Source organism: Pristis pectinata, chromosome 20, assembly GCF_009764475.1.
Source record: "Pristis pectinata isolate sPriPec2 chromosome 20, sPriPec2.1.pri, whole genome shotgun sequence".
Classification (NCBI taxonomy): Eukaryota; Metazoa; Chordata; class Chondrichthyes; order Rhinopristiformes; family Pristidae; genus Pristis; species Pristis pectinata.
The window spans coordinates 6,422,510-6,448,949 of NC_067424.1; the positions used below are offsets into that span (position 1 = coordinate 6,422,510).

A 26,440-nucleotide genomic window follows, 5' to 3' on the forward strand; every position below is an offset into this window, starting at 1 on the left:
TACACTGAACCAACCTTTGACTATCACTTATGTTAAAAGTGGCACCAGTGAAGATTTAATGGAGAACATCACCCGTTTACACAAATTTTGGCGATTAGTCTTTAATGAACATCATAGAATCATAAAATTGTACAGCACAGAATCGAGTCCTTTCGGCCCATTTCATCCATGTTGACCATGGTGTTTATCTACGCTAATCCCATTAGATAAAGAAATTTGGCATGTCCCCTTTGACACTCACCAACTTTTATCGATGCACCATAGAAAGCATCCTATCTGGATGCATCACAGCTTAGTATGGCAACTGCTCTGTCCAGTTATGACTTTGCACCTTATTGACTACCTGCAATGCACTTCCCTGTAGCTGTGACACTTTACTCTGTACTCTGTTATTGTTTTTACCTGTACTACCTCAATGCACTCTGTACTAACTCAATGTATCCGCACTGTGTAATGAATTGATCTGTATGAACGGTATGCAAGAGAAGTTTTTCACTGTACCTTGGTACAAGTGACAATAATAAACCAATACCAATCCCATTTGCCCACATTAGGCCCATATCCCTCCATACCTTTTCTATCCAAGTTCCTGCCCAAACACCTTTCAACCATTGTAATTGTATCTTGCTCCAAATATATCAATACATTTCAGTCTTGAACTTGGCCAACTGGTCTGGTAGATTTACAGTTGGTTGGTTTAAAAAATTTATGTTTATTTGCGGTGCTGGGCAGAGGCCCTAAAGAGTTTGTTTAACACTGGATTTAAATATTAAGAAACTTTTAATGTATATGTTACCAAATTAAAGAAATTTTGTTTCATCCTTTTTGTTTCATAGAGGCTGGGAATTCATTGCCCGGATGGATGTATTCAATCATTTGGGAAGTGGCTGCATTAAAAGCCTGATCATTTTCTGGCACCTTTCACTTGTTCCAGGATCCTCCAGCCAGTCACAGCTTAAAACTGCACCTCCACTAAGGAGGAGTTTTCCATTTCTCGCGACGTGGAATGCGCCGTCAGAGCTATGCACGAGTAAATTCGGAGTCACATTCAACCTAACGTCATTCCCAATGGTATCCACCACACGGAGAAGTCCGTTTCAACAGGACATCAGGATATTCTTCAATCATATGATTGGACACTATCCTCACTATGATGAGCAGACTGGTCAGGAATTCAATGGTGGGATTCCACAGCAAGTTAACATGGTTAAACACTTGCAGAAAGCTGAGCAGGATATTCAGAAGTTAATCCCATCCAACACATCCAAGGGTCTAGCAGTTATCGACTGGGAAAACTGGAGACCCCTTTGGAGTAGGAACTGGCACCGCATGTCCATCTACCAACGCCATTCCATTGAGTTGGTACAACAGAGGGATCTATCCCTAACATGGGAAAATGCAACTGCAATCGCCAAGGCTGAATTTGAGGAGGCTGCAAAAACTTTCCTGATAAAGTCTCTGCAGCTTGGCAAGAAATTAAGACCTAACCAGCTATGGGGGTATTACCTGTTCCCCAATTGTTATAACAACCTGCACAAGGACAAGCATAAGACGTACACAGGGAAGTGCCCCCAACGGGCAATAGCACGGAACAATGAACTCGGCTGGCTTTGGCGAGAAAGCACAGCACTTTACCCTAGTATCTATCTACCTAAAGCATTCCAGTCTTCCGACAAGGCAAAGCTGTTCGTACGGAATCGAGTGCAGGAAGCTATGAGGGTCGCTGCTCTTTTCAAAAAGGAACATGCTCTCCCAGTTTATGTTTACACCAGAGCAGTATATCGTAATGCTATTAATGAATCCCTTTCTAAGGTAAGGAAAAAATAAACAGAGGGTCATTCATTGGAAGAACAGATAAAAACAGAAGCAGAAGTAGACCTCTCGGCCCCTGGAACTGATTCACCATTCGATGTGATCACGGCTCAGAGCCACATTCCTGCTCTAACCCCACATTCCCTGATTCCCTTAATATCTTAAAAAAACACTAACAAATCTGGACGTTGACAACCTAATTAGAATTTAAAGAGCTAAACCTAAATTTTTTTAAATCCATTTTAAATCATCTGCTATGCAAAATCAATGAATGAACCGCAAAAGATAATAACTTGGTGCTTTAAAAAAATCAAATATCGATAAATATTACAGAATCATAGAGTTGTACAGCATAGAAACAGGCCCTTCGGCCTACAACGTCTATGCCAACCATTTATGCCTATGTATACTAATCCCACTAACCTGTATTAAATGTAAGTCCCTCTATGCCCTGCTCATTCAAGCACCTGTCAAAATGCCTCAGACTGTTCCTGCCTCCAGACCTCCTCTGGCTGCTCATTCCAGAAACCAACCACTATTTGAGTGAAAAAAAATTACCCCTCAGAGCTCCCAGGAGCCAAAGGAAACATTAGGACAGAATCAGAATCAGATTTATTATCAGTGACATACGATGTGGAATTTGCTGCTTTGCGGCAGCAGTACAGTGCAAACACATAAAATCTATAAATTACAAAAATAAATAAATAGTGCAAACAAAAAGGAATAATGAGGTAGTGTTCATAGATCATTTAGATTAGTTCAAGAAGCAAATATTAAGGGGAGTCTTCAGAGATTGGTTCAGAAGTTCATCCTCAGCATTATCCACTGAATACATGAGATCATAGCCTATATTTCTGAAACTTTGCTCCATTAAAGCCAATGGAATTGCATTTTCTAAGTGAAGTACAAAATATAACCCATACTGTATCTGGCATTTAGCACATGAACTCAAGAGCAGATATGTTGCAGCATGAAAATCTAAGATAAATGTTCACTGCCACTTGATCCTTGATTGACCATCAGCAAGAGGGCACACTCACCTCACATTTGATCTTAGCGACCTTTTATCACGGAAAGAGGTAGCACCATTATCAGCCAACGTAACAGAACACCTATACCCTGCCAAACACAGGATACAATACATATAACAGTGAAAGCTACCCAAAGGGAAGACAAACAGTAGCAAACCATTTCAAGTATAAGAACAGAGCACAAGCCATTCGACCTGCAAGCATGTACTATCATGGAACATTTTTCATTGGAACATAGGAGAATTAGAAGTGATCTTATAGAGGTGTGTAAAATTGTGAGGGGCATAGATAGGGTGAATGTTCACTGTCTTTTTCCCAGGGTTGGGGAATCAAGAACTAGAGGGCAAAGGTTTAAGGTGGGAGGGGAAATATTTAATAGGAACCTGAGGGGCAACTTTTTTACCCAGAGGGTGGTCAGTATATGGAATGAGCTGCCAGAGGAAGTGGTTGAGGCAGGTACATTAACAAAATTTAAAAGTACTTGGACAGGTACGTGGATAGAAAAAGTTTAGAGGGATATGGGCCAAATGCAGGCAAATGGGACTAGCTTAGATGGGAACCTTGGTCGGCATGGACCAGATGGGCCGAAAGGCCTGTTTCTGTGCTCTATCACTCCATGAGATCTTGGAGGGTCTCTACTAACTGCTTCCAAATAGAATATATGATCAGGAGGTTTTGTAGAACTGACATGGTGTGGAGTAACTGAGTATTAAAATATCCTGCAATAGAGAGCTCATAAAGTACCCAGAATATGAGAGATTAGTAATTGGTTGTTGTTGTCACGTGTACTGGGATACAGTGAAAAGCTTTTGTTTGCATGCAATGCGGACAGATCATTCCATATGTAAGTACATCAAGGTAGTGCGAAAGGAAAACAATATCAGAATGCAGAATATAGTGTTATCAGGTTTATCAGGTTGAGTTTATTGTCATATGCACAAGTCCATGTGTGCACAGGTGCAATGAAAAACTTACTTGCAGCAGCATCACAGGCACATAGCATCAGATAAACAGAATTCACAAGAAAAACATAAATTAAACACAAGAAAGAACACAATTAGAACAAAACAAAGCCCATTTTAGTACAAAGTGATCAAAGTGGTCATAGTGTTGCTAAACTATAGTGATTAGTGTTGTGCAGGTTGGTTCAAGAACCAAATGGTTGAAGGGAAGTAGCTGTTCTTGAACCTGGTGGTGTGGGACTTCAGGCTTCTGTACCTCCTGCCCGATGGTAGCTGCGAGAAGATGGCATGGCCTGGATGGTGGGGATCTTTGATGATAGATGTTGCCTTCTTGAGGCAGCGCCTCCTGTAGAGACTGCCAATGGTGGGGAGAGATGTGCCCGTGCGTGTTATAGGGATATGCTTTATATATATGTTAACTGCAATCTTCTGTAGATTTGATGTGCATTTTCCCAAGGCTTTTGCATTGTGCCAGTGTCCATCAATAGAGAAGATAGTGAGACCTGAGGTGGGCATCATCGGGTGGTTGGCACAAAGCATAGGACAGGAGTGTGAAACACCAGATGACAGTGGCAGATCCTATCAATGCCCAAGGTCTGCGTCTGGTGCTTAGCCTTGTCTAGGTACAACATATCTTCAATGACCAGGCACAACACCTGGTAGCTGTTAACAGTTCAAGTCAATGATAGCAATGTCTTATTTTACTTCTCTACAAGTACACTGGTGTCCATAACTGGAAAATCAGGCACTCATTTGGGTCTACATAACAGCAGAAGACTTTGATGCAATCTGTCACCTATAATCAGTTTGTAGGCAGTCTTGGCCTATCCTTGGCTATCACCCTTTCCCTCCCTGATCTCTCCCCCTCCAAATAAATTATTCACAACACCGCGCACATAATTGTGGTTAGAGAATTAATTTTTGTTGCTGGCTGACACTCAGCTTACCTATTGATATTATGTGGTGAATTTTGCCATTCCTTGGCAAATATTATTCTGTGGAAACACTTAAAAACTTAAAGCTCCAACAAAACGGGATCCATGGATCACAGAGCAGTGTCACTGGAGAGTATTTTTCCATTTATCCACATGATAAATTATTTATCTACATGCACTAGGGTGATTTTTCTAATTCTTTTTAGGGACAAAAAAATTCCTGGTCCTTCAGACCTAATCCTGCTGGTACATCAACCATTTCCATCTATATTGGGGAACATTGATATCTTGTCCATGTTATTTTTGAGGTCGATAAACGATCTGCTGGAGGAAATGCATCGACCAATTCCTCTCCTCCCACAGATGTTGCTTGACCTGCTGAGTGCCTCCAACAGACTGCCTGTTGCTTCAGATTTCAGCATCTGCAGTTCTCTTTTGTCCCAATTACTCTTGAGGTTAGTTCACTTCAGACATTTATTGTGCTGACTAAGGGACACTTTCTCGACTCAAAACAGCGACCAGCCCCTTAACTCCACAGATGCCGTTTGACCCACTGAGTTCCGCCAGCAGTTAGTTTCTTCGCTTCTGATCCCTAGTTCATGTCTAAAGTTGCCCTTTTAATGAAATCCTCTGCCCCTACCTTACCAGCTTATTTTGGTGCAGTACTGAATGTTTGCTTTATTTTAAGATTAATATTAAGATATCTTTATTAGTCACATGTACATCGAAACACACAGTGAAATGCATCTTTTGCATCAAGTGTCCTGGGGGGCAGCCCGCAAGGGTCGCCACGCTTCCGGCGCAAACGTCGCATGCCCACAACTTCCTAACCCGTACGTCTTTGGAACGTGGGAGGAAACCGGAGCACCCGGAGGAAACCCGCGCAGACACGGGGAGAACGTACAAACTCCTTACAGAGAGTGGCCAAAATTGAACCCGGGTCACTGGCGCGGTAATAACGTTACACTAACCGCTACACTACCTTGCCTGCTGGGGTTGCTAAAGAAGCTGGGTTTGTTTCTTTGCAAAAGTGGAGACTGAGGGAGAATTAATTGAGAAAATTATATGTATACAATATGAGGGGCCTGGATAGGGTAACTAGGTAGGACCTCTTTCCTTTAATAGAGAGGTCTAAATTTAGCACAGTAGAGATTTGAGGTAATTGGTAGAGGAGAGCAGAGGAGATGGGGAAATCTCTTTAACTCACAGGGTGATGCAGGTCTGGAAACCAATGACTGAAAAGGTGGTGGAGGCAGAAACCCTCATCAACCTTAAAGAGTACTTGGATGTACATTGAAGAGATGTAACCTGTAGGGCTACAGACACAGTACTGGAAAGTGTGATTAAACTAGGTCATTCTTTTTTGATTAATACAAACACAATGGGCTGAATAACCTTCCTCTTGATCAGATATTTCAGAATTCTACCTTGTAATTTTCCTCTTCCAGAAGTGTACAGTTTGAAATACTTGCACTGAACAACAGTCAGTCCAGTTAGTGCAGGCACAGCTTGTTGGACATTGCCATATTTGGTTTCAACCACCATGGAACAAGGAAAGATATCAAAGTTCAGTGTTAAGAAAAGTCATTGCAAGACATAGTGCTTGTTAACACCGTGGTGAGACTTCCCAGTTCATCTCTCTGGAGAAACCAAATGCGGCCTGATTGTATGTAATGGATTTCAGTTGGACTGATGTGGTTTCTCTAAAGTAAATACAACATTTTGTGGTTCATCTAGTGGCCCAGATAAACCAACCTACTATGACTGGTATTACTGGAAGCCTTTTTTACAGCAGGGTGGTCAAAACACAGATAGATCTCTGTCTGTTTTAGGAATTCTGGTGTTCTTCCAAAAGGGATGTGTAATGCTTCTGCCCAGAGTATATGTTGGGATTGGCTGCTGTGCAGATCTAGCAGAAAGAACCTAATGCTTCATTTCACTCCAGCATGCTGGGAGGTTCCCCCGAGACAAGGGTTACCGGACTACCTACATCAGTAAATTGGTAAATTGGTAAATCGGTAAATCCGTAAATCGTTTATTATTGTCACGCGTACCGAGGTACAGTGAAAAATGTGGTTTTGCATGCCATTCGTACAGATTATTTCATTTTATCAAGAGAGAAACAATAACAGAATGCAGAATAGTGTTACAGTTTCAGAGAAAGTGCAGTGCAGGTAGACAAAAAGGTGCAAGGTCATAACAAGGTAGATTGTGAGGTCAAGAGTCCATTTTATCGTACTAGGGGACTATTCAATAGTCTTATAACAGCGAGATAGAAGCCGTCCTTGAGCCTCGTGTTACGTAATTTCAGGCTTTTGTATCTTCAGCCCGATGGGAGGGGGGAGAAGAGAGAATGTCTGGGGTGGGTGGGGGTCTTTGATTATATTGGCTGCTTTACCAAGAAGTGTAGACAGAGTCCATGGAGGGGAGGCTGGTTTCCGTGATGTGCTGAGCTGTGTCCACAACTCTCTCTGCAGTTTCTTGTGGTGTTGGGCAGAGCAGTTGCCATACCAAGCCGTGATGCATCCAGATAGGATGCTTTCTACGGTGCATCAATAAACATTGGTGAGTGTCAAAGGGGACATGCCAAATTTCTTTAACCTCCTTTCTTGGCTGTGGCTTCTTCATGGTTGGACCAGGACAGGCTATTGGTGATATTCACTCCTAGGAATGTGAAGCTCTCAACCCTCTTGACCTCAGCACCATTGATGTAGACATGAGCATGTCCACTGCTCCCTTTCCTGAAGTCAATGACCAGCTCTTTTGTTTTGCTGACATTGAGGGAAAGGTTGTTGTCATGACACCATGTTACTAGGCTCTCTATCTCCTTCCTGCACTCCGACTCATTGTTATTTGAGATACGGCCCACTACGGTGGTATCATCTGCAAACTTGTAGATGGAGTTAGAGCAGAATCTGGCCACACAGTCATGAGTATATAGGGAGTAGAGGACACAGCCTTGTGAGGCACCAGTGTTGCGAATAATCATGGCAGACGTGTCACTGCCTATCCTCACTGATTGCGGTCTGTTGGTCAGGAAGTCAAAGATCCAGTTGCAAAGGGAGGTGTTGAGTCCCCGGTCTCGGAGTCTGGTGATGAGGTTGCTTGGAATTATAGTATTGAAGGCAGAGCTGTGGCCAATAAACAATAGTCTAACGTAGGTGTCTTTACAGTCCAGATGTTCTAGAGATGAGTGTAGGGCCAGGGAGATGGCATCCACTGTAGACCTGTCTGCCACAGACATATCCAAAGGGATATGGATAGGTTAAGCAAGTGGGTAAGAAATTAGCAGATGGAGTATAATGAGGGAACATGTGAGGTTATGCACTCCAGATGAAAGAATGAAAATGCAAATTACTATTTAAATGGATTGAGACCATAATATGTTGCAGTACAAAAAGATCTGGGGTCCTAATGCATAGAGTCATACAGCACGGCAACAGAGCCTTCGGCCCAACTGGTCCATGCCGACCAAGATTCCCATCTGTGCTAGTTGCATTTGCCCACATTTGCCCCATATCCCTCTAAACCTTTCTTATCCATGTACCTGTCCAAGTGCCTTTTAAATGTTGTTATTGTACCTGCCTCAACCTCTTCCTCTGGCAGCGCATTCCATATACGGACCACCCTCTGGGTGAAAAAGTTGCCCCTCAGTTTCCTCTTAAATCTGTCCCCTCTCTCCTTAAACCAATGCCCTCTAGTCCTTGATTCTCCAACCCTAGATAAAAGACTGTGCACATTCACCCTCTCGATGCCCCTCATGATTTTAGAGAGATGAAGCACCAAAGGGTTGGCACGTGGTTTCAGCAGGTAATAAGGAAAGTCAATGGAATATTGGCCATTAATGCAAAGATTATCAAGTATAAATGTAGGGACGTTTTGTTGCAGTTTTGCAGGGTACTGGTGAGACCACACCTGGAGTTACACGTACTGTTTTGGATTCCATATTTAAGGAAGACTATATTTACCTTGGAAGCAGTGCAGGGAAGGTTCACTAGGAAGATTTCTGGGATGAAGATGTTGACATATGAAGAGACATTGAGCAGGTTAGGCCTACACCCTTTGGAGTTTAGTGGAATGAGCGATGATCTAATTGAATTGTATAAGATTCTGAAGGGGATTGGTAGAGTGGCTGCCAAGATGTTTCCCCTAGTTGGGGGTATCTAGAACTAGAGGGCATAGTTTCAGAATAAGGGCTGGCTCATTGAAGTAGGAGATGAGGATGAATTTCTTCTTTCGGTGGGTGATGCCTCTTTGGAATTCTCTACCCATGAGAGCTGTGGAGGGAATCGGGAGTTATGAGGAAAAGGCACAGTAGTGTAGCAGGTAGTGTAACGCTATTACAGTGCCAGCGACCCAGATTCAATTCCAGCCACTGTCTGTAAGGAGTTTATATGTTCTCCCCGTGACTGCGTGGGTTTCCTCCGGGTGCTCTGGTTTGCTCCCACATTCCAAAGACATACAGGTTAGGAAGTTGTGGGCATGCTACGCTGGCGCCAGAAGCGTGTCGACACTTGAGGGCTGCCCCCAGAACACTCTACGCAAAAGATGCATTTCACTGTGTGTTTCGATGTACATGTGACTGATAAAGATATTTTATGAAAAGCGGGAAAGTGGATTTGAGGAATATCAGATCATTGAATGGCAAAGGAGGCTTCAGGGGCTGAATGTCCTCCTCCTCTTTCTCTTCATATGATGAGGTGGAGTCATTGAACATGTTCAAGGTGGAGATCGACAAATATTTCAAGTACCAGGGGGGTTGAGGAAGGACAGGGCAAGTGGTGCTGAGGCCCAGATTGGATCAGCCAGTTCTTATGGAACAACAGAGCACGTTTGAGGGCTGAATGGTGGTACTGATCTGAATCTTCAAATATAGGTTGGTTCAATTCACACCAGACTTCACACCTATCCCTTTGTTCTGGCCTTCATCAGCCTGCAAGCTTCTAGAATCTGATCTGATATCATTTAACAATTATTTATTGAGTTTCTTCATTTTGTTTCCTTGTCTTTAGTTTGGTTTATTGTTTCTTGTCATAGGCAACATTAATTATACATAAATTATACCTATTTTTTACAAGAAAGCATACAATTGGAACAAAGAAAAACAAAGTCCATTTTGGTGTGAAGTGATCAAGTGGTCATCATGTTGCTGAGCTATCGTGCTTAAGGTTGTGCCGGTTGGTTCAAGGACCAAATGGTTGAAGGGAAGTAGCTGTTCTTGAACCTGGTGGTGTGAGACTTCAGGCTTCTGTAACCTCCTGCCCAATGGTAGATGCGAGAAGATGGCGTGGCCCTGATGGTGGGGACCTTTAATGATAGATTTTGCCTTCTTGAGGTAGCGCTCCCTGTAGATACTACCGATGGTGGGGATGGATGTGCCCGTGATGTATTGGGCAGAGCCTACTTCTCCCTGCAACTTCATACATTCCCGTGCACTCATATTACTGTACCAGACTATGATGCAATCCGTCAGGATACTTTCAACAGTACAACTGTAGAAGTTTGTTAGAGTGTTCACAGTAATGTACACCTATCACATAACGGTAGCTCAGTGGTAGCACTCTTTCCTTTGAGTTAGAAGGCTGTGAGTTCAAGTCCCTCTCTAGATGCTTGAGTGCAAAATTCTCAATGGAGACACAAGAGACTACAGATTCTGGAATCTAGAGCAACAAGAAATCTGCTGGAGGAACTCAACGGGACGAGCAGCATCTATGGAGGAAAGGAATTATTGAAGTTTCGGGAAAAAACCCTGCATCAGGACTGAGAGAGAAGAAAGGAGACGGCCAGTATAACATCTTTTCCCCTAACAGATGCTGCTCAACTTGCTAAGCTCTTCCAGCAGGTCACTTGTTGCACCAGATTCCAGCATCTGCAATCTCTTGTGTCTTCTTATGACCTTCTCATGACTTTCTGCCATGTTGGAACCATCATCTTCTATATGAGATATAAAACCCGACTCTGCCTGCCCTCTCGGGTGGATATAAAACAATCCCCACACACAGTTGTGTGGATCAGATGTCTCCGGTGGGCTGGAGAATGTTTATCCTTCAAGCAGCATCACAAGAATCTCCCATGGGAACTTGATGTGCAACTTGGCCACTGCCATTTCTGTCTCACAGCACGTAAAAAGCATGTCAACGTATTCAGGGACCATGTGAGAGTCAGAGAGTCAGAGGTCAGGGGGTGTGGATCGAAAGTTATTGATAGAAAGTTTAGAGAAGAGGTAAGAGGTTTTCATCACCCCGGGGTGGTGAGATCTGGAACTCTTTGTCTGCAAGGGTGCTGGAGGTAGAAAACCTCATCACATTTAGATATCGTGGAATCATACAGCACAGGAACAGGCCCTTTAGCCCACCATGTTCTTGCCGACCATCAGGTCTTATCACCACTATTTCCATTTTCTAGTACTTGGTCCATAGCCTACCATGCCTTGGCAATTCAAGAGCGCATGCAGATTCTTCTTAAATGTTGGGCCAGTATGTGAAAAGCCGTGACCAACAGCATTGGATGGTGAGATAAGGGGATAAGGTTGGCTAGCTCTAAATTGGTAAATTGGTTTATTATTGTCACATGTACTGAGGAACTTTGTTTTGAATGCCATCCATACAGATCATTTTATCACATCAGTGCATCGAGGTAGTATGAGGGAAGAGCAATAACAGAATGCAGAATGAAGTGGTACAGTAACAGAAAAAATGCAGTGCAGGCAGAATAATAAGGTGCAAGGTCATAACAAGGTAGATTGTGAGGTCAAGAGTCCATCTTATCGTAGTTCGATTGCAACTAGCATGGACACAATGAGCCAGAATGTCTCCTTCCATCATATATTTTCAATGTTACTGTGAAACCCATTGCACTGTGCGTAGGATCTGCTCCTAAAGTTCTCAATTAGGGGATCTTAACTTGATGTTTTAATGAAGAAATTTGGAAATACCCATGATGAAAGCTATTCCTCCCCACAGAAGTAGTCCATATGGAGATGCTGAAACGTTGTCCAAAATTTGGACATGTAAATATTTATTTCACAACCAACAGGATGATTAGTTTAATGATCAAAGCAGCTGCATTTTCTGAGTTTTTAGCCGCATCACCAGAATTCACAATGGAAGGAGTGGACACAGGATGATAGGAGAAAACAATGGGAAGGAAGACAATTCCTAATTTAAAACACGATGATGCTGAAGGAACTCAGCAGGCCAGGCAGCATCCATGGAGAAAAGCAGGCGGTTTTCCCCACGGACGCTGCCTGGCCTGCTGAGTTCCTCCAACATTATTGTGTTTTTCATCTAGATTCCAGCATCTGCGGTCCTTTGTTTCTCTAATTCCTAATTTAAATTTGGTCTTTCATCATTAAAGTGTAGCTCTCACTGACCTGGAGGGAAACATTTGAGGCTGTCCATTTCATTTGAGAAGAAACACATAAAACACATCTGCTTTGATAAGATAAGACAAGATATCTTTATTAGTCACGCATAAATCGAGACACACAGGGAAATGCATCTTTTGCGTCGAGTTTTCTGGGGGCAGCCCGCGAGTGTCGCCACGCTTCCGGCGCCGACATGTGGGAGGAAACCGGAGCACCCGGAGGAGACCCACGCAGACACGGGGAGAACGTACAAACTCCTTGCAGACAGCAGCCGGAATTGAACCCGGGTCACTGGCGCTGTAATAGCGTTACGCTAACCGCTACACTACCGTGCCTGGATTGAAGTAGCCCTGAATCCATTGAACATTATAGCACAGTACAGGCCCTTCAGCCCACAATGAGTTATAGTCTTTGACACTTTTATTGTTTCCTCAGGCCGACCTTGTCAGTACAATTGGCGAAAGTGCCGCACTTGGAGCAGCTGGGATCGTGGTTTGGGAAAGCTCAAATACAACCCTCAATAACGTAAGATTTGCTGTTGATACTTATCATCATCAATGTTTGAGATAATGGCCACAGGTTCAAGATTTCATAGACAATGAAGTACTTTTGGGTTTCACATTAGTAACTCAAGCTCCCACATATGGCAGTGTGATAATGATGAAGCCAACCTGCTTTTCACAAACGTTAACTGAAGACACCAGGGATGACTCTCCATTAAAACAACACACGGGATCTCTTGCCTCCATCTGGGAGGAAGGACTCTCGGTTTAAGTTCTCATGATCAAAACAGCAGAGTGCTCCCTTAGTGACGGACTGCGGTGGCGGCCAAGGTTTTTAGACTCTAAATCAGAATCAGAATCAGGTTTATTATCACTAACATATGTTGTGAAATTTGTTGTTTTGCGGTAGCAGTACAGTACAAAGACATAAAAATTACTATAAGTTACAAAAATAAATAAATGGTGCAAAAAAGGAATAACGAGGTAGTGTTCATGGGTTTATGGACCATTCAGAAATCTGATGGCAGAGGAGAAGTAGCTGTTCCTGAATCATTGAGTTTGTGTCTTCCGTACCTCCTCCCTGATGGTAGTAACAAGAAGGCATGTCCCAGATGGTGAGGGTCCTTAATAATGGATGCCACCTTCTTGAGGCACCGCCTCTTGAGGATGTCCTCGATGGTGGGGAGGGTTGTCCCTGTGATGGAGCTGGCTGAGTCTACAACCCTCTGCAGCCTCTGCTCCCTAAAGTCAGGTTTGAACTCCCGACCTTCAGAGAGAGGCAAGAATGTTGGGCACTACTTTTCAGTGTTTATTGGGAATGTTTTAGAAATGAAGCCACGAGAAAATAACACAAGAAATAGGAGCAGGATTGGGTCATTCATCTCCTAGTGCTTGCTCTGCCATTCAATCATACAATGGTTGATGCTTTACCTCAGCATCACCTTCCTTCACTGACTAACCCCATGTTTCCTGATTCTCTTATGATTCAAAAATCTATTGATCCCTGTCTTGAGTATATTTGGTGATTGATCCTCCATAGTCCTCTCGAGCAGAGAATTGCAAAGATTCATTACCTTCTACACAAAGACATTTTCTCTTATCTCCATCCTAAATGGCCGACACCCCACCCAATGGATAAAAACACAAAATTTGTATCTACATGACAAGCCCCATAGGAATACTGTATGTTTCATTGAGACAGAACATAGAACATAGAACACAGAGAACAGTACAGCCCAGGAACAGACCCTTTGGCTCATGTTGTCTGTGCCGAACACGATGCCAAATTACACTGCACATGGTCCATCCCTCTGTTCCCTGCATATTCATGTGTCTAACAGCTTCCTAGAAACTTGAATCAGAATCAGAAGCGGGTTTATTGTCTTTGCCGCTGCAGTACAGTGCAAGACATAAAGACATAAAAATTACTGTAAGTTACAAAAATAAATAAATAGTGCAAAAGAGGAATAATGAGGTATTGTTCATGGGTTCACAGACCATTCAGAAATCTGATGGTAGAGGGGAAGAAGCTGTTCCTGAAATGTTAAATGTGGGTCTTCAGGCTCCTGTACCTCTTCCCTGATGTAGTAACGTGAAGAGGGTGTGTCCCGGATGGTGAGGGTCCTTTGTGATGGATGCTGCCTTCATCTACCACTATCCTTGACACCTGTTCAAGGCACCACCACTCTGTGTAAAAACTTGCCCCACACAACAGCTTTAAACTTGTCTCCTCTCACCTTAAATGCATGTCCTCTAGTACTTGACATTTCTACCCTGGGAAAAAAATTCTGACTGTCTATCTATGCCTCTTATCTTATAAACTTCTATCAGGTCTCCAACACTCCAGGGAAAACAACTCAACTTTGTCCAACCTCTCCTTATAGAAGTCACACTCTGCATAGCAACCATTGCATGTGTTACTATTGTCTGGTTGCCATGGAGAAAAAAGAGGTGAGAGAGCTCTTCACTTTAGTGAAAGAGACTAGGATATTCTCCTTGGTGAAATGCTATAAGCTCATACTCTCTCATCCAGGCAGCATCCTGGTAAACCTCTTCTGTGCCCCTTCCAAAGCTTCCTCATCTTTCCTGTAATGGGGCATCCACAACTGCACACAATACTCCAAGTGCAGTTTAACCGAAGTTTTATAGAGCTGCAACATGACTTCCTGACTCTTATGCTCAATGCCCCGACCAATGAAGGCAAGCATGCCGTATGCCTTTTTTACCACCCTGTCTATCTATGTGGCCACTTTCAGGGAGCTATTGACTTGGACTCCAAGATCCCTCTGTACAGAATGCAACCCCACAGTACAATCAGTGAGCAACACCTCAGTATACCTCAGTATAGCAACACTATGACCACTTTGCACTACAATGGACTTTCTTTATTCTAATTATGTTCTTTCTTGTATAGTTTATGTTTAATTTATTTTTTTCTCGTGAATGCTGTGTCTCTAATGCTATTTGCCTGTGATGCTGCTTCAAGTAAATTTTTCATTGCACCTGTGCATACACATACTTGTGCATATGACAATAAACTTGACTTTGACTTTAACTTTGATGTCTACATCCCACAAATGCTGCAGTACCCTGGAGTTATGCTCCCGTGCTCACAGATCTTCATTCTTTTTCACAGCACACCTGCAACATGCTGCAGAGGCACGTTGATGACGTCCTGAATCATTACATCTTGAATGTGACCCAGGCTGCAAAATTGTGCAGCAAGAAGCTGTGCCAAAACAAGGGCAGGTGTCTGAGAAAGCACTGGGACTCTGATGACTACCTTCACCTGAACCCCAACAACTTCAAGATCCGCAGGAAAGTCAACGGACATCTAGTGGCAAGAGGACAGGCATCCATGGAGGATCTGCTCCACCTCTCGGAGAAGTTCACCTGTCAGTGTTACGCTGGGAAAGCCTGTAACTTTGTGTAACACTGACAGAAGAATCTCGATAAACCTCGGGTACATTCCTCAAGAAACAGCCTTCAACAAGAATGGCAAATAATACAGGAAATGCTGGATATTCTCAGCAGGTCAGGCTGCATCTGTGGACAGGGAGACAATGTCAATGCTTCAGAACTGCACTATAGAGGTTAAACAGGTTTCAATCTGTAGAGGAAAGTTTGAGGGGCAGGAATAGAGATCAGAAGCGAGGATCTACAATAGGGTGAAGACCTGAAATTACCTGAGTAACACAAGAGAGAGAGGCCGGTGAAAGTTAGTGATGAACAAAATGTGTGTCTGGGAAAGTAAAACACAGGAGAAGTCCCTTTAAATGAGAATTAGGAAGAAAATCTTCAATTGTGGGTAAAGGATTTTTAAATGTTAAGGGATCTATTGGTGCAGATAGAGAGAAGATATTTCTGGTGGCAGGGGAGTCTAGGGTTAGGGAGGCCTAAAGTTAAAGCCAATTCTTTCAAGTGAAGTTAGGAAACATTTCCACACGTAGTGGTTGGTAGAAATTTATAACTCCCTTCCTCAAAGGCTAACTGTTTATTTTAAATTTGTTATTGATAGTGTTTCATAGTCAAAGGGACGAGTGACATGGTCCGAGAAGGTTACATGAAATTAGATTGCCATCAGGACACCCATAATATAGCTTGAGGTACTGAATTTCCCCTTCCTGTTCCTGTGCTCAGTATGTAGAAAGAAACCATTTGGCGCACTGAGTCTATGCCAACTCTCAGAACCATCCCACGGATCCCATTTCCCCACTTATTTCCCTGTAACCCAATCTCTCTCACATACTCATTAACTCCTCCTTGATTCTCCTTCCATCCAGAGACCAACCAGCCATCTTTGGGTTGTGGGAGGAAACCAGGACACCTGGAGAAAACCCACAAAGTCAGAGGGAGAAATTGCAAACTCCACCCCAAGTCAGGATTGAACCTGGATCGCAGGAGCTGTTGGAGACATTACCATCCACACCACTGAAATGAGGTGTCCAATGTAGTACAGAGCCAAATGCACCAGGGAAAACCCAACTTCAATCCCCAGTCCTTGCTGATATGTCATCCTCATCTCGAAGTAATATCAATGTTCCTAACTCAGGGAGAACACCTGTCAGGGGTGCATGTGTGGGGATGAGTATAGGTTAGCAAGCACAGAGGAGATGGGTGAATGGGACTTGGCATGAGTTAGAATACAGGCAGGAAAGCTTTGGATAAGGAGAGCATATATTAGTACAACCCAAGAAAAGCACATATTAGCAAAGCACAAGTTGCTGGAGGAACTCAGTGGGTCAGGCAGCATCTATGGTGCTTCCACAGTCAACATTTCGGGTTGAGACCCTTCACCTAGACAGATCTTGGTCTCAACCCAAAACGTCAACTGTGCATTTCCCTCCACAGATCCAGACTCCAGAATCTGCAGTCTCCTGTGTCTCTGTATCTTTACATTGAATGGAATGCGATCACATTGACATGTATCTCCAGTGGTTTCCTTGAACTCTAAGGGGCATTTTATTATGACAGAGGCATTATGTAAATATTGTTATTATTAATTTGTTGTACTGAATGTTGAAGCATCCATTTCAGAAGCACTAACACGTTTTCAAGGTGATTGTTACAAAATTATTCGCTGTGGTTTTACATTAGAACATCAGGAGCAGGCAATTCAGCCACTTGTGCTAGCTCTGGTATTCACTAAGATCACGGCTGATCTCTTACCTCAGCACTACCTTCCTGCACCATCCCCATGTCCGTTGATTCCTTTAATATCTAAGCATCCATCGATCTCAGTTTTGAGTACACTCCATGACCAAGCCTCCACTGCCCTCTTGGCGAGAGAATTCAAAAGATTCACTGGTACTGGGTGATGAAATTTCTTTTCACTGAATGAATCAATGTGGTAAATTTTTCTTCCACTCTCCCTCACAAGTATATTGTCCCATGACTGAGTAGAGCAGACAAGTACAGGATATTCCGTCACCAGTCTCACCAGAGCCATATATAATTGCAGGAAGACACAGTCGAGTAGAGCAGAGAACAGTACAGCACAGGAACAGGCCATTCAGCCCACCATGTCTGTGCCAAGCATGATGCCGATTTAAGCTACTACCATCTGCCTGCACATGGTCCATACCCCTCCATTCCCTACCTCATCTGCCTGTCTAAATGCCTTTTAAACACCGTTTTATCTGGCAGCTTGTTCCAGGCACCCACCACTCTCTGTGTAAATCTTTCTTCTAATGCAAGAGAATGAAAACATTTATTCCATCTATTCTCAATTTACCTCCACAGTACTTTTATTCTGGAATTTGCACCATACACTTTCCCAGTTCAGCATATATTTACAGTCCTTTACTCTTGTACTCAAATCCTCGTGCAATAAGGAGGAACTCATTCTTTGCCTTACTTTAAGCCACACACTCAGTCTCCTGCCTTTCCCACAACGTTAGCCTGTGTGGTATATTTCCCACGTAATCCCCCAAACCTACAGTCTCTTCTCACTGATCTGACTGCCCTCAGATTCTGCTGCCACCACTCCCTACTCCTCTTGCCTTCACAATAGGAGTCACTGAACCTCAACTAGTTCCTCATTGTGTGAAGGGGTTCAAGAAACTCCAATGATGTGATAAGAGTCAACATAAATAGAAACATTATTCTCCCTTTTAAGCTTGCCACACTTTCTCTCCCGTTACTTTGTGTTTTCCTACTTTCTGATACACCACAGTTAAATGAAGATAACTGCAGTCACCACATGAGACCCATACTTTACAAGTCATTATACATAAGTTCTGTTTATTTGCCCTTCTGACATTCTATAACACACATGCGATACCAACTGCCTGCTTTGAGTGGCCTATTTGTCTCCTCTATGGGATGTTCGGATGGCCTACCACTCTCTGCTGTGTTCTGGTTGTGTTGTAGTGCACACTTCTTCAGATATCCTGTAAACAAAACATTCCTGCCCATGCTTTGGGAAGGGATGATGCTCTTCCCAGAGGAAGGATCCCTCACATCACTGATCAACTCTGACTGGATGGAGGAAACACTGGGAATATGAATTTAAACTGGAGGTAAAGCTTTGACTAGACCTTCAGTACAATGGTTACTTTGCTGAGTTAGTCAAGCGCCTAACTTGTCCTGGTACCAGTTAAATTAGTCCCACACAATCCCACAATAATAAACCAATACCAATCCCAATCACAGATATTAGCAGCTCCCCTGTTTAAGATTCATGGAACTGTCACATCTCCTCCTTGGGTAATGCAAAGCTTTTGGATGCCATCTCACCTTCTGATGCACGTCACTGCTCTGGGATATTGGCACTGAACTGGCAGCTCCTTTGCCCACTTGATCAGGTAGTAATGAGAGAATTGGGAGTGTTAGCCTGTGCAGGGTTCCAGCCAGTTCAGCATCTACAGTCATTGCACCCACTCCAATACCACTGCCTGAAGTACCATCGTTTCAATCTCATTTACAACATCCCTACTTAAAATGTTAACTATTTCAATGCCATTAATTTATTATTTTATTTAATTTTATATTTAATGGTGTTTATTACAAATGATATTTTTATGCACAAATGCATATTTTGGAGAAAACAGTGTATTGATTTTCAGTATGTCATGGACCAAATAAAATATTTGCAAATAGTTTTCAAATACATTTGAGTTATTGTTCCTTGTTGAAAAACTATTAGGTAAATACTTGATAGAGTCATACAGCACAGAAGCAGGCCTTTCGGCCCAACTGGTCCATGCCGACCAAGATGCCCATCTAAGCTAGTCCCATTTTCCCTTGTTTGGCCCATCTCCCGCTAAACCTTTCCTGTCCATGTGCCTGTCCAAATCTCTTCTAAATGTTGTTATTGTACCTGCCTCAACCACTTCCTCTGGCAGCTCGTTCTATTTACGCACCACCCTCTGCGTGAAGAAGTTGCCCCTCAGGCCCCTTTTAATTCTTTCCCCTCTCATTTTAAACCTATGCCCTCTAGCTTTTGCTTCCCTTTCCTTAGGAAAAACACTGTGTTACTTTACCCTATCCATACCCCTCAAGATTTTATACACCTCCATAAGGTCACTGCTCAGTCTCCCACATTCCAAGGAATAAAGAACAAGACAAACCTCTCCCTATAACTCAGGCCCTTGAGTCCTGGCAACATTCTCATAAATCTTCCTTTAAATCTTCTTTGTACTCTTTCCAGCTTAATAACATCTTTCCCGTAACAGGATAACCATAACTGTACACAGTACTCCAGCTACAACCTCACTAACATCTTGTACAACTGAAACATAACATCCCAACTTCTATACTCAATGCCTTGACTGATGAAGGAGCCAAACTCTCCCTTCACCACTCTGTCTACCTGTGACACCACTTTCAGGGAAATATTTACTTGCACTCCCAGGTCCAGAGCACCTTGGTCGATGGTAAGAAGGTGGCAGGTCTACAGAGAAAGTGCGAGGGAGCTGGACCAGCTGGAGGACTCTGAAGAATCCACGCAGGCACAATCGCCCAAATGGCCTCCTCTGTGCCAAATGATTCCCTCTCCTATTTGTTTAAATAGTTAAACTTATTCCAGTGCAAGGATGATAATTATTGGTTGAAAAAAATGCCAGATACTAGAAATGTAAAATAAAAACTGAAAGTGTTGGAGACACCCAGCAGGTCAGGCAGCGTCTATGGAGAAAGAATCAGAGTCAATATTTCAGGTCAAAGACCATCAGAACTGGAGAAGTGAGAAAACAGGAAATTATTAAGTTTTTAAATTTTTTTTATAATTATAATTGCAGGGAAAGGAAAGGGTGGAGGGAACAAAAGAGGTGTCTGTGGTAGGGTGGAGGTGAACGACGTCCAGTAGGTACAATTACTATCTAAGGGAGGGAAATGAATTCTTGTTAATCGTTGCTGTAGAAGGTGTAAGTAGAGGGAGGTAAATGAGAAGCAACAAACAAACTGCTGCAGGAACTCAGCGGGTCGAGCAACATCCATGGGGGGGAAAAGAATTGTCAACGTTTCAGGTCAAAATTCTGCATCAGGACCGAGAGTGGAGAGGGGAGGTGGCTGGTATAAGGAGGAGAGGGGGAGTGGTGAGACAGGAGCCTGAGGAGATTGGTGAACTGAGGAGGGGTGAAGGATGACAGGCAGGTCAAGCCAGGTAGGGGAGGGGAGGGTTAGAGTCGAGAGACAGAGGTAGGTGGATAAACGAGGACTTCACCTATGCTCCAGTGTCACATGTAGTTGCCTCTACACAATGATCCAGAAATTGGCAGACCTAAGCCTGTCTGCATTAGCCGGACACTGAGAGCGTCTCCCACACCAGAAGGACTGCCAAGTCATTATCTCTTTAATTCCTTCGCGTATGCTGCTGTCAAAGTCTTGAAATGAATAGCCTGCGAGGCCACTTCAGAGATCAGTCATAGGCTGTGGGTCTGGAGTCACGAGTAGGCCCAGGTTGGGTAAGGGATATTCCTGGGAAATCTCCCCAAAAGATTTACGAAACTGTGCAGAAAAGATTTACGAAGATGTTGCCAGGACTAGAGGGCCTGAGTTATAGGGAGAGGTCGGCCAGGCTCGGTCTTTATTCCTTGGAATGTAGGAGAATGAGGGGTGACCTTGTGGAAGAGTTTAAAATTATGAAAGGCATAGATAAGGTGGGATGGTAACAGTCTTTTCCCCAGGGTAGGGGAGTCCAAAACTAGGAGGCATAGATTCAGGGTGAGAGGGGAAAGATTTAAAAGGATTCTGAGGGGCAACTTTTTCACACAGAGGGTGGTGAGTATATGGAACGAGCTGCCAGAGGAAGTGGTTGAGGCAGGTACAATAGTATCATTGAAGAAGCACTTGGATAGGTACATGGAGAGGAGGGGCTCGGAGGGATATGGGCCGAACGCAGGAAATTGGGACTAGCTGGGTGGACAACATGGTGGGGATGGACTGGTTGGGCCGAAGGGTCTGTATCCATGCTGTACTGCTCTGTGGTTCTATGACTCAGCTCCACATCTTTGGCCAGTTCCAAGGGGGCAACATGTCACTGCAAGCTTGCCTAAAGTAGGCACCTCCAATCTATGCAACAACCAATCAAGATGCAGGGTGTTGACCCAAAACATCGACCATCTTTTTGCCTCCACAGATGCTGCCAACCCGCTGAGTCAAAGACAATCAAAGACTGTGGCCAGAAAGATCCCGGCGTTAATCCCTGGAAAAGATCCCCGGCGATGGAGTGGCCTAACATTCCCCAACAATCTGATTGTTCCGCAGTTCCATCGGAGTGCAGAGTTACTTAATTAACCAAACTCCTCAGCAGGAGTGGATTTGAACCCGAGCATTGATGCAGACATGGGAGAAGTCCGCGTGGTTCGACAGTGGTGTGATGTTGCAGACCTTGCTCTCTGTACTAACTCAATGTCACTGCACTGTGCAATGAATTGACCCGCACGATCGGTCTGCAAGACAAGTTTTTCACTGCACCTTGGTACAAGTGACAATAATAAACCAATACCAATACCCACGGAAAGAGTAACTGCCTGAAGGAGCAGTAAGTGGGGCAATCACATCACAGAATTAGTGCACACAAGACACACCACATCATTATATTTGTATTTCATACCATCACTAAACTCATCTTACACTACAAGCATGATGGCACAGTGAGTAGAACCACTGCCTCACAGCTCCAGTGACCCTGGTTCATTCCTGACCTCTGGTCCTGTGTGTGTGGAGATTACACGTTCTCCGTCTGTCTGTATGGGCTTCCCCCGGGTGCTCCGGTTTCCTCTCACATCGCAAAGACGTGGGGGTTGGTGGCTAATTGCCCTGATGTGTAGGGGAGTGGGAGAATCTGGAGGGGGGCGGTGTGGTGATGATGGGGATGTGGGGAGAGTAAAATGGGATTAGTGTAAATGGGTACTTAATGGTCAGAGTGGACTTGGTGTGCTGTTTCCACTCTGTGTGACTAGCACAGGACTAGTGGGATTAATGCAGGATTATTGTAAATGGGTGGTTGGTGGCCAGGAACAGATTTGGTGGGCCAAAGACTTGTTTCCTGCTGTATCTTTCTATGACTCTATGACATGAATAGAAGAAATCCTTGCTTGCAATGGTTAATGTTTCATCAAAAGAAAAATGGAGTACAAAGGTAGGGATCTCTTATTACAACTGTACCAAGCTTTGGTAAGACCACATCTGGAGCACCGTCTATGACTAACAGCAATCAACAATCCAAATCTGACATTTGAACCTTCCCATTCTGATAAGAGGCAGAAAAAACTGCAGGAATTCTATCTGAAGCCATCTAGTTCTGACTACCACACTTTGGGATGGACGTAAAGGTTCCAGAGGACATGCAAAGAGGATTTAACAAATTTTTTCCAGGATTGAAGTAACTGGTAATTGGCATTGGTTTATTATTGTCGCATGTACTGAGACACAGTGGAAAACTTTGTTTTGCATGCTATCCATACGGATCATTTCTAAACATAAGTACATCAAGGTAATACAAGGGAAAAGTAATAACAGAATGCAGAATGAAGTGTTATAGTTACAGAGAAAGTGTAGTCTGGATAGAAAATAAGGTGCAAGGGCCATGACAAGGTAGATTGTGAGGTTAAGAGTTCATCTTTAACATACAAGAGGTCCATTCCAATAGTCCCAATAACAGTAGGATAGTCTTACAGCCAAGAAGCTCACCAGCACCTCTACTTCCTCAAGAGGCTAAAGAGGTTTGGCATGTCCCCTTTGACCTTCACCAATTTTTATCGATGCACCATAGAAAGCATCCTATCCGGATGCACCACAGCTTGGTATGGCAACTGCTCTGCCCAAGACCGCAAGAAACTACAGAGAGTTGTGGATATAGCTCAGCGCATCACGGAAACCAGCCTCCCTTCCATCGACTCTGTCTATACTTCTCACTGCCTCGGTAAAGCAGCCAACATAATCAAAGACCCCACCCACCCCAGACATTCTCTCTTCTCCCCTCTCCCATCAGGCAGAAGATACAAAAGCCTGAAAGCACATACCACCAGGCTCAAGGACAGCTTCTATCCCACTGTTACAAGACTGTTGAACAGTTCCATAATATTATAAAATGGACTCTTGATCTCAAAATCTACCTCGTCATGGCCTTGCACCTTATTTTCTATCCAGACTACACTTTGTCTGACACTGTAACACTATATTCTGCATCCCATTATTGGTTTCCCTTGTACTAAGTCAATGAACTGATGTTTTGAAATGATCTGTATGGATGGCATGCAAAACAAGTTTTTCACTGTACCACGGTACATGTGACAATAATAGACCAATTTACCAATTTACCAATTTGGAAGCTGTCCTTGATCCTGGTGGTGTGTATTTTCAAGTTTTTGTATCTTCTGCCTGATGGAACGGGGGAGAAGAGAGAATGTCCGGGATGGGAGGGGTCTTTGATTATGTTGGCTGCTTTTCCAAGGCAGTGGGAAGTGTTGACAGCCACAAAATTTGACCCTTCTATTCTGGATAAAATAACAAGCCAAAAACAAAACATCTTCAATATAACTTTGCTGCCAGGCGGTGGCGATGTTGTCCAATGTAAGAAAGCTATGAATGTGATGAAATCGCAAGTTTTAAATAACATTTCAGTATATCGTTATTACTTAGTTGGAAAACCACCACAACAGCAGGTCATTGTTCAGAAACAAAGGGTCGCTAGAGATGAAACAAAGTTTTTTGGAGACACAAGAGACTGCAGATGCTGGAATCTGGAACAAAAAAATGAGCTGTTGGAGGAACTCAACGGGTCGGGCAGCATCTGTGAAGGGAAAGGAACAGTCAATGTTTCGGGTCAAATTGCCATAAGCCTTTGCAATTCTCTTCATCAATAGATCTAGAGACTTTGAATATTTTTAAGGCAGGGGTAGATAGATTGTTGACAGGAAGAATGAAAAACATCAGGAATGTAGAGCTGAGCTTACAATCAGATCACCCATGACCTTACGAACTGGTGGCACAGGGCTGAGGTACCACGTACCCTACTCCTGCTCCTAATTCCGTTTGATGGATAAATTACCTGGCTTAATGTTAATTCCCATCTTAAATTACTAAGCTTGTAAGAGCTTGTTTCTTGTGGTCCCAGCCAGAGCTGTTGGCACACCAAGAGATAGAAGTAAAACTTCCACATATGGCTGCCATTATTTCATTTTCCTTATGAACAAGCACAGAATAATTACCTTTAAACTGCTAGAATTTTGAGAACTATAATATTCGGTGTTTCGATTCTTCAAGAGTCTTTCTCAATAAATACATCTAGCTCGAAGGGTATTGGTGGGAGGAAGAGGTCAGACCGATTGGGTTAAGATTTCAGCCTTGTACCAGCCATTAAGGCTGATGAGTCAATTATTCACTGTATTTAACAAAGAAACCTCATAAGTTTCATCAAAACATTCACTATACTACACATTCACCAGTTGCTTACCTGAAAAATACAAATAGAGGTGACACCAGTTTGTTCACGAAATCTATCCTCAAAATGAGATTAATGGAACTCAACAGAACATTTATTAAACTCATAATTCCCACTACAGTAAAAGAGTAAAAATCTCATGAATGACAAAGGGCGCAAGATGACAACCACCCTCTGTATAAAAGAGATTTTGCTTACGTCCCCCTTATATTGTCTGCCCTTCACTTCTCTGATTTACGAACCAGCTGGTGAGGTTCTCTCTCCAACCCACTGAACACAGCCAAGGTGCAAACAGCAGCCAAAGACCCGATAATAATTAATATCCATTTGTAGCGGTTGCTACCGCAAAATAAAACAAGACGCTAGTCGGAGGATTGTCGAACAAGAACTGGCTTATTTTCCCGCCTTGCGCGGGCCCTTTAAGGGAGACTGTTCCCGCCCAATCCAACCGGCAATGACGTAAGTCCTACGTCATCAAGACTTTCCCGCGCGCGGGTTCTCCCCGTCGCTCGGGAAAGACGAGGCCCACCGCCATCTTGGGCCTCGTCGCTCCGACGCCGCTCGACCCGACTGCCGAGCCGGTTCGACCGACTAAACGGTGAGTCGCCACACATTATGATAAAAAGAAATGTTTGCAAATGCTGTTTACAATATTTGCTGAAGACAAATCGGATCTTCAAGTGCTTCACAACCAAATTGCTTTTGAAATGCTGTTCTAACACAGGCAGATGGAGCAGCCAATTTGCACACACACAAATCACACAAGCATTAAATGAGATAAGCAACCTGTTACATTGATTTGATGGGATTGATTGATTAGATCATTGTGAGGGCACTCCTGCTTTTTGGAGAGAGTGCAGAGACATTCTTTATCCACAGAAAATACTGGAAGAACTCAGCGGGTCAGGCAGCATCTGTGGAAAGCTGAATGGAGGAAGGTATAAGGGGGATGTCAGGGGTAAGTTTTTTACACAGAGAGTGGTGGGTGCGTGGAACGCACTGCCGGCAGAGGTTGTGGGAGCAGATACATTAGGGACATTTAAGAGACTCTTAGATAGACACACGAATGATAGAAAAATAGGGGGCTATGTGGGAGGGAAGGGTTAGATAGATCTTAGAGCAGGATAAAATGTCAGCACATTGTGGGCTAAAGGGCCTGTACTGTGCTGTAGTGTTCTGTGTTCTATTAAAGAGAAACACTCTGTTTCTCTCTCCACAGATGCTGCCCGACCCACTGAAAGTTTCCAGGATTTTCTATTTTTATTTCAGATTTCCAATATCTGTGGATTTTTTCTTCTTTATCAATTCCACATTAACTCTGTCAATCCACTTTTGTGTAATTCAATAAAATCATCTCTCAATCTTCTGAATTTGAGAGATTACAGGCCTAAACTGCTCAGCTTCTCTGGAGCTGGAGTTGGACATGCTTAAGATCGTCCAGGC

At 43.4% G+C, this 26,440-nt stretch overlaps 1 protein-coding gene across 1 annotated transcript; it reads left to right on the forward strand.

The window, feature by feature from the left end:
- Nucleotides 1-858: 858 nt before the first annotated feature.
- Nucleotides 859-15,579, forward strand: LOC127581019 (hyaluronidase PH-20-like). Its single transcript, XM_052035077.1, has 3 exons — nucleotides 859-1,812; nucleotides 12,542-12,643; nucleotides 15,245-15,579. The coding sequence occupies exons 1-3, from the start codon at nucleotides 859-861 to the stop codon at nucleotides 15,539-15,541; spliced, it is 1,353 nt and encodes a 450-aa protein (XP_051891037.1). The 3' UTR covers nucleotides 15,542-15,579.
- The last annotated feature ends 10,861 nt before the right edge of the window (nucleotides 15,580-26,440 follow it).

Bases quoted from the DNA above. Each gene is read 5' to 3' on its own strand.
- LOC127581019 (XM_052035077.1), top strand. From the start codon at position 859: ATGGATGTATTCAATCATTTGGGAAGTGGCTGCATTAAAAGCCTGATC. The intron at 1,813-12,541 runs GTAAGGAAAAAA...TTGTTTCCTCAG, and splicing joins TTAATGAATCCCTTTCTAAG to GCCGACCTTGTCAGTACAAT. The intron at 12,644-15,244 runs GTTGATACTTAT...TCTTTTTCACAG, and splicing joins TCAATAACGTAAGATTTGCT to CACACCTGCAACATGCTGCA.